This window comes from Cynocephalus volans, chromosome 10 (genome assembly GCF_027409185.1).
Source record: "Cynocephalus volans isolate mCynVol1 chromosome 10, mCynVol1.pri, whole genome shotgun sequence".
In the NCBI taxonomy this organism is placed as follows: domain Eukaryota; kingdom Metazoa; phylum Chordata; class Mammalia; order Dermoptera; family Cynocephalidae; genus Cynocephalus; species Cynocephalus volans.
The window spans coordinates 92,966,951-92,975,965 of NC_084469.1; the positions used below are offsets into that span (position 1 = coordinate 92,966,951).

The 9,015-nt window shown below is 56.5% G+C and overlaps 1 protein-coding gene across 1 annotated transcript; it reads left to right on the forward strand.

Annotated features, from left to right (window-relative positions):
* Positions 1-5,182: 5,182 nt before the first annotated feature.
* GAMT (guanidinoacetate N-methyltransferase) lies at positions 5,183-8,736 on the forward strand. Its single transcript, XM_063111811.1, has 6 exons — positions 5,183-5,448; positions 6,473-6,618; positions 6,809-6,872; positions 7,146-7,213; positions 7,364-7,474; positions 8,275-8,736. Exons 1-6 carry the CDS (start codon positions 5,268-5,270, stop codon positions 8,413-8,415), a joined length of 711 nt encoding a protein of 236 aa, XP_062967881.1. The 5' UTR covers positions 5,183-5,267; the 3' UTR covers positions 8,416-8,736.
* Positions 8,737-9,015: the final 279 nt, after the last annotated feature.

Sequence of the window (9,015 nt, forward strand, 5' to 3'; positions counted from 1 at the left end):
GCTCCTCCCCGTGTCCCCGTTTCACTGAAGAGGATACCGAGGCTCAGAGAGGCTGAGTCACTTGCCCAAGGTCGTTCATTTAGGGGCCGAACTGGAATCAAATCAAAAGTTCACCAAAGTTAATAACTACCGAATACCACTGCTGTTAATAACCAGATGCTATTTTAGTTCCTTCCCTCAATTGTCTACCTCAGTGGTTCTCAGCTGGGGGCGATTTATGACCCCCCCAGGGGACATGTGGCCGTATCTGAAGACACAGTTTGGCGCATGTCAACTTGCAGAGGTGCTGCTGGCCTCGAGTTGGTGCAGACCGGAGACGCTGCTCCACAGCGCACAATGCACAGGATGTCGCTAACCTCAGAGAATGAGGCCTTCCTCCCCACGTCAACGGTAGGGGTGGAGAGACCGCAGCCTATGCCAGTGCCGAGTGGAAGACCTGTGCGGCTTTGTCAGGTGGTGGTATGTGCTGCCTCCTGGTGATTTAATGTATTCATCATCACAAAATTAAGTAAATGAAAGAAGGACCGAGGTCACGAGTAAATAGTACAAAATAGAACATATTTAAAGTACACCTCCCCTGGCCCGCTCTACAGTTTGCAGAGCATGTGGGTATCCCTGTCGGCATCCTCGTAGCCAGTGGACGGGAGTATCAGTTATTAGTCGGCACTGGAAACGGAGGCCCCGAAGAGGAGGAATGAGTGGCCCCAGGTGGCGTCAGGCAGGTGTCTGTACTGCCTCGGGGACTGTCCTCAGTGCCCCGTGACATCCTGGAAGTCAAAATAAATCAGTAACAACTTTGAGGGGGTCTGGCTGTCCACTGGGGGCTGGAAGAGAGAAAGGACAGTGAGTGTGGAGGTCAGTGCCTTGGGACTGGGCTGAGCTGGATGCTGGTGATGAGCGTAAACACAGGGCAGGCTGGCACCGTCCCTCCAAACTGCGGATGGTCAACCACCCACACAGGAATGGATCCCTCAAAGGCTAACTGAGCGTATAGACAGATGCTCCACTATGCTCACGGCCCCACTGTGAGAAGAACAGAAAATCGGAAACAACCCACATGTCTACCCATCGGTGCCTGGGTAGATGAATAAGGAATGGGGCGGGAGGATAAAACACAGGATGTGGCCGAAAGAAGGAATGCCAGGCACCAAGGCCTGGAATGATGTATTTTAAGAGCGCACCCTGTAGCACCAAGGTCAAGGGTTCGGATTCTCTCAGCTCCGCAAAAAGACAGACAGAGAGAGAGAGAGAGAGAGAGACCTACAAGGGATAAAATAACAAATAGCCATGTACCTGCCACTGAAATGAATACACATTAGCATTTTGTCACATTTGCTTCAAGATTTTTTTTTTTTTAAACAAGAACATATATTTCATGACTGATCATTGAAATTTTTAAGATGAACTGAATGCTGCATATGTGCTGCCAGGACAAGCACCAAGACCCTTTTTTTTTTTTTTTTTTTTTTAAAGATGACCGGTAAGGGGATCTTAACCCTTGACTAGGTGTTGTCAGCACCACGCTCAGCCAGTGAGCGAACCGGCCATCCGTATATGGGATCCGAACCCAGGGCCTTGGTGTTATCAGCACCGCACTCTCCCTAGTGAGCCACGGGCCGGCCCACCAAGACACTTTTTATTTTTATTTTTTATTTTATTTTTATTTTTTTTCGTGACCGGCACTCAGCCAGTGAGTGCACCGGTCAGTCCTATATAGGATCCGAACCCGCAGCGGGAGCGTCGCCGCGCTCCCAGCGCAGCACTCTACCAAGTGCGCCACGGGCTCGGCCCCCAAGACACTTTTTTAAAGATGAAATAGGAGAACCTGTCTTCCCTCTTCCCGTTGACTCCTTCCTTTCCAACCCAAGGCAAATGCTGCGATTTGTAAGCAGACACTCATGAATATACTCCCAGAGTGAGTATATGCACACCCAATACACAATAGGTAGTTGTGGTCCCTTTTACATTGTGATAAAATACATAGAACATAAAATTCACCATCTTAACCATGTTTAAATGCACGGTTTTTTCAGCAGCATTTAGCACATTCACATGGCTGTGCAACCATCACCACCATCGTCTCCAGAACTTTCTCATCTTCCCAAACTGAAACTCTGTCCTCATTAAACACTCAGCCCCCATCCCCATCCCCAGCCCCTGACACCCCCATTCTACTTTCTGTCTCTGTGGATCTGACAACTCTAGGACCTCCTGTGAGTGGAATCACACAGCATCTGTCATTTTGCGATTGGCTTATGTAACTGACCAAAATGTGCTCAAGGTTCATCCACATTGTAGTGTGTGTCAGATTTCCTTCCTTTTCGTGGCTGAATAATATTCCATTGTGTGGATGGACCACATTGTGTTTGTGGACACTTGGGTTGCTTCCACCTTTTGGCTATTATGAATCATGCTGCTATGAACCTGGGTGTCCAAATACCTGTTTGATCCCTTTATATTAAAAAATTATATGTAATATTGCTATATACACACAAAAAAAATACAGCAGCCTTGACATTACCTGGATAAAGCAGATATCTGGGCCTGGGGTGGGGTGATCACGGAGAGTTTACCCGGTCACAGATGCCATGACGACCTGTAATTATGTTGTTTACTTATTATTTATTACCCAGTCCCCCAGCAGAGTATGGTCTACAGTGGCTTTGGGGATGGGTCTCTTTTGGCCATTACTGGGACCTCAGTACCCAGCTCAGAGCCTGCACAAAGGTGCCTGATGTGTTTGGTGAATGAATGAATTTCACTTCCGCCGACCCATTGCTCTATACCAGGGGTTGGTAAACTTTCTCTGTAAAGGGTCAGATAGTAAATAAACATTTTTGGCTTTGCAGGTTATACAGTCTCTGCAGCAACTACTAAACTGTATGCTTGTAACTGGAAATCACCGTGGAGGATATATAAACAAATGTGGCTGTTTGCCAATAAAACTTTATTTAAAGCACAAAAATGCAAACATCATATAATTTTCACGAGTCATGGAATAGTCTTCTTTTCAAATTTCCCAACCACTTAAATATGTAAAAATCATTCTTGGCTCACAGGCTATATAAAAACAAGCAACAAGATTTGACCAGTGTGCCATATTCTGCCAAATTCTGCTCTACAGTTTTTAAATGTTTTGATCAAGTATGTTACCTTTCTATCAGAAAATATTTATTTTTCTTCTTTTTTTTTTTCTTTTCAGAGTGTGGTTCTGGGGTCAGATACACCCCTGTCCGCATCCCCAGAACCACCACTTTGCTGTGCACCCTTGAGGAAGCTACTTGCTCTCTCTGAGCCTCGGTCTGCAGGCTGCAAAGCATAGATAATAACAGCACGCATTGGGCTCATGAGCAGACACAACACTGCATTACATTCATCTGCTGACATTAGGAGAGGCAAGAGTGGCCACCCCATTACAGAAAAGCTGAAGCTTGAAGATAAACCAGCTGACTAGGTTGCCAGCCGATCATACCGTGCCCTCAGCCACTGTTGGGGATGGAGCCCAGGTTGTATCTAGTGACCACTGTGAAGCCCCTTATCTCCTGTGGTGCTGAAGCCGCAGGGGAGGCCTCCAGCTGATGGCACAGCTTTGGGAGGATCCTATTCTCTTACAATCTGGGAGCAAGCAGCATCTAGGATGGTTCCCAAAGACCCTGACTTCCCGGTATTCATAGCCACATGTGTCCTCATCCCAGTGTCCAGCTACTAACCAATAGAATACGGCCAGCCACATTAAGGGGATGTCACTTCCATTATTAGATTGCAAAAGAGTCTGACTTCCATATTACCAGCAGACTCTCCCTTGCAGGCTTTCATTCTCTGCTTTGTTTTCAGCAGCTGGCTGGTACAGGGATCCAAACCCTGGACCTTGGTGTTACGAGCACCACACTCTAACCAAGTGAGCTAACCAGCTAGCTCTTCTTGCAGGCTTTGATGAAGCAAATTATCATGTTGGGGAGGCCCCTGTGGCAAGCAACTGAGGCCCTCAGGCCAACAGCCCAGAAGAACCAAATGCTGCCAACAACCAGTGAGTGAGCTTTGAAGCAGGTCCTTCCCCAGCCAAGCCTTCAGATGAGACCACAGCACCAGCAACCAGGCCAGGAGAGAGGAGAAGCTGTCCAGGCAGAGGAGAGCACATGTGCAAAGGCCCAGGGGCAGAAAAGACATAGGAGCTCTGCAGGAGGTCAGTTGAGTAGGGCTGTGAGCAGGGAAGTGACCAGGAGGTGCTGCCTGTGATCAAACTCTGGTTCTGCAGCTCCCTTTAACCTCAGCCTCTCTGAGCTTCAGTTTCCTCATGTGTTAGATAGGAATACTACAGCCCCCACACCTGTTAACCTGCACAAAGTGCTTGCCGGGAACAGGCTGCTTAGGGCTCATGATGTGGCCACATGTTCAGAGGGAAAGGAGAAGGCATGTGTCACAGCCAGGAAGCCAATGCAGAGTGGCTTGGGGGTCCCAGGGAGGCAGGCAGGGGTGGCGGCTGACCCCAAGGGGCTGCCTGGGCTGGGGCAAGCCTTCAGTTCTCCTGCCGCCTACAGCAGGGCGCAGCATGGTGTGAGCCCCTCCTGCAGGGCCCAATTTCCTGGGGATGAGGGATTGGGTTCTGAGCTCTAGAACTCTTTGGGCAGAGCCCCCCCATCAGGATCCTGGAGTCTGAGAAGGTGACCTCCAGCACATGGGGCTGTGAGGTTAGCTTACTGAGTGGGCGGGGCAGCTCAGGGAATGGTAAAAGCGGGGGCCGTCGGGGTTCTTATGCTGAGCCCCCGCCCCCACCCTCGAGGCCGTGAGACCACCGGCTTTGCCTGTAGGAGCCTCAGTTTCCCCATCCACTATCAAGATTAAACGATTTTAAATACGTAAGGCATTTCCATCAGCGCCTGGAAAAGCGGCAGATCCTCACACCCCAGCGAGGAGCGGGCTTTATGCGGGGGAGGCACATGAGGAAACTGAGGCACGTAAGTGGCGAGGCCAAGACTCGAGCCCGCAGCACCCCACTCAGGAGCTCGCCGACGTCAGGCTCGCTGCCGCGGGCGCGGGGCTGCCGCGCGCATTCCCCAGACGGGGCGCCGGCGCCTCGGAGAGGAGGGGCCGTCGCCGGGGTCCCCGGCCCGGCCTCCCGCGCCGCCGCCGCTAGAGGCCGCTCGGACCGCCGCGCGGGTCGGCTCGCGGGTCCGCCCCCCGGGCCCGCCCCCGGCCCAGAAGTCCCTGCAGGGCCCCGGCCCCGCGCGTCGGGAGCCGAGTCCGGGGCGCGCCGTCCAGCCGGCAGCATGAGCGTCCCCGCCGCGACCCCGATCTTCGCGCCCGGCGAGAACTGCAGCCCCGCGTGGCAGGCGGCGCCGGCGGCCTACGACGCATCGGGCGCGCACCTGCAGATCCTGGGCAAGCCGGTGATGGAGCGCTGGGAGGCCCCCTACATGCACGCGCTGGCGGCCGCCGCCGCCTCCAGAGGTGGGAGCCCCTGCCCGCGCCGGGCCGCAGCGCCGCCGGCGGCGCAGGGGCGAACCGCGGCTGCGGGCGCTCGGACCCGGGGCATCTCCCGCCCTGTCTGCAGCTGGCGCGCGCCAAGGCCTCTCCGTGCCTCTATTTCCTCGCCTGGGAAATGGGGCCGCTACTGCGGGGCAGCGGGGGGAATGAAAAGGGAGCGCTGCAGGCACGGGGCCTGCACACAGTAGGCGCTCCCTAAGTACCGGAAACGTCCTCTCCCGCGGTAATGAGATGGGTGAGGACGGGCTGGGGCGGGGCACAGGTCCTGAGCCCGGGACCCTGGGCAGAACTCAGCCGCCGGCTCCCCGTCTGATGTCGAGGACAAAGGAGTCACAGGCCGCGCGGAGGTGGGGAGGCCCCGCCCCTGTCCGGGCCCAGGCTAAGAATAGCTCCGGGAAAGCTGAGCGCAGGGAGACAGCTGTCCCCTGGGTGGCCCTGCCCTGCCTGGGTGTCAAGCCTGAGGGGTACCTGGGGCTCCCCAGCCCTAAACAGCCCCTCCAAGGGGGGTGCATGGCCTCTGGGCCTCAGTGTTCCCACCTGGGCAGTGGGCACATCCCTTGTCAGGTGCGAAGTGGCATAGAGAGGGGCTTCTGCGTGTGGGCGGGTGGGCACCAGGCCCTCCCCTCCAGACCTGCAGCTCCCCAGGCCTGGAACCCAGGTCCTGCCTTGCCCGGCTTGCAAACTCTGTAGTGGGGAGGGCCAGCAGTGGAGAGAAAAGGAACCGAATCCAGAGATAACGGCCACCAGCACAAACACGGAGGGTCAGGACTCAAAGTCCAAGGCTGCTGTCCCCGGCCTCCGTGGCCGGCTGCTGGCCAGGGCCCACGCCATTCCCTTTCAGGACCGCTGTGTTCTGCCCTCCTCTGCCCACCTGTGCCTGTGGCAAACATGCCTCACAGCCAGGGCCCCGCCCCTGGGTCCCCTCCTCCAGGCAGCCTTCCCAGCCTGGGGCCCGCCACGTGATGTCTGGCGCCCTTTGTCTGCCCAGGGGGCCGGGTGCTGGAGGTGGGCTTCGGCATGGCCATCGCAGCCTCCAAGGTGCAGGAGGCCCCCATCGAAGAGCACTGGATCATCGAGTGCAACGAGGAGGTCTTCCAGCGGCTCCAGGATTGGGCTCAGGAGCAGCCACACAAGGTGCCCCCCTGCCCGCAGGCCCCCCATTAGCCCCACTCCCTGCTCCCTGTGGGGGGCTGAGGGCTTGGAGCAGAGATGGGGGAGGTGGTTTTCTCCCTTGGGGGCCCCTCTGCTTCTGCCCTTTCCACAGGTCGGGAGATCCTGGGGATCTCTCTGACCCTCAGCCTTCTCTTTTTCTCCCCTTTCCAAGGTCGTCCCCTTGAAAGGCATGTGGGAGGATGTGGCACCTACCCTGCCGAACGGTCACTTTGATGGTGAGGGGACTCTGGGAACTGGGGGGCGGGGGGACCACAGGATTCACTAGGCCTTCCAGCTCACATCCAGCGGCCTCTGCCCACAGTTCCACTGTCAGCCTCCTCCTTTGCCTGTGCGGGGACCTTGCTCTCGAGTGTGTACTTGGGATGATAGAGCCTGGGGGTGAGGACATGCAGGGACACACAGACGAGGGCCAGGTGCACACGGGGTCACTTCACCCGCTCTGGGATGAGCCCAGCCCTGACTGGGTGGGCGTCCATCCTCCTGTGCAGGGATCCTGTACGACACGTACCCACTGTCGGAGGACACGTGGCACACACACCAGTTCAACTTCATCAAGGTAGGACCGCCCACCACGGCCCTGCGCGGGCCGTCCACAGACTGAGCACTGCCCCTTCTGCTGGCTCCTCTGCCCTGCTGGGATGCGGGAGGCCCACAGGGAAGGCCCTCTGCCCACACCTCCTGACCACTGTCCCCTCTGCCTCCCCAGGACCACGCCTTTCGCCTGCTGAAGCCCGGGGGTGTCCTCACCTACTGCAACCTCACCTCCTGGGGGGAGCTGATGAAGTCCAAGTATTCAGACATCACCACCATGTTCAAGGTGTGCCCCCCCTGGGAGCTCCCTGCAGGTCCTACCTGAAAGCTGGGTAGTGATCTGGAGGGTGAGGGGGTTGCTGGAGTCGCTCTGGGGCCTGGGGAGGATCCTTCCCTCACGCAGGCCTCAGAGGCTGATCTCTTGGGTGTGTGCTGTGCTGTGATTCTTTATTTAGACATCAGGCAAGGTCCCTCACCAGCTCAATGACCTGCAATGGTGCCCCAGTGCCTCAGGATACAGCCCAAGCCCCCTCACGTTCCCCTCTCTCTGCCGTACTCCCCCTGGGACCGTGCTTGTCTCAGGGCCCACAATGTTCCCTCTTCCTGGCAAGGAGACAACAGGGGCCAGCCCTTCTAAGTGAGAACTCTGTGCAGGGACCCCAAGCTGCTCTTCTAGGAGCTTGCAGAGGTCTTCTGAGTGCCTGCCTGGTGCCACGTGGCTAACCGGGCAGCTTTCCTTCCACAATGTGAACTGGTGGCCCGTGTGTTCTTTCTGTCGAGCTTTTTTTGCTCTGCTGGCCATGCTGGCACAAAGAGCACAACCCCCAGTAGGCGCCCTGTGGGTGGGTCTGAGTATCTCACCTTCCTGGTGACGCAGTTGTGGCATCCAAGGACACCCAGGCCTGCTAGGAAGCTGCTGCCCACGTTTGAACAGCTGGAGGTTCCCACTCACACCTGGGCACCCAGGGCGGTCCTCCCACATGCCGGCCTGGCCCCAGGGTGCTCATAAATGCTACTGAAGGAGGGGTGGGCCTGGAGGTGTGGTGTAAGGCCCTCAGAGGTGACCTGGCACCTCCCTCTTGCCAGGAGACACAGGTGCCAGCGCTGCTGGAAGCAGGCTTCAAGTGGGAGAACATCCGCACAGAGGTGATGGCGCTGGTGCCCCCAGCCGACTGCCGCTACTACGCCTTCCCGCAGATGATCACGCCCCTGGTCACCAAGCACTGAGCCCCAGCTCTAGCCCTCCGTGTATCCGGCTTCCAGACAGCCCTCTCGGTCGCCCCTGCTCAGTGTCTTCCTTTGTGGCTGGAACACAGGTTTTTGCCTCTCTCAGCCCATGGTGACCCCAGCTGTGACATCGGCAGCTCTCCTAACCTTGGCAACACTGCTGTCTTGGAACTACGACCTCTCTGCCAGGGTCACTGAGGGCGTAGCCAGCGCTAACATGGGCTGGGCCAATCGGATTGCATGTGAGGCTCTGGCTTCTAGTTACCCTCCCTCAACCCTCAACAAATAATTAAAATAAAAAGAGATGTCAGAGGGACCTGGGGAGAAGATGGGCTATTGCCCTGCAAAGTGTCTGAATTTCTGTGGCCACCACTGTCCTGCTTGTGGCAGACATGACCAGTCCATCAGCCCAGGGTTGGGGGGAACAGACCCACTGGCCCCTCCTCCTGCCCCCAGCCCACACTCCAGTCCCCCACCCCTGGTCTCTCATGCTCCAGTGTCTTGTTTCTTCTCTGGCCAGTGCAGGGCAGCCCCGCCCCCACCATCCCCAGGGACATCTGGCTCCTGTCCATCCTGAGCCTGGCTGGTCCTATCTGCCTC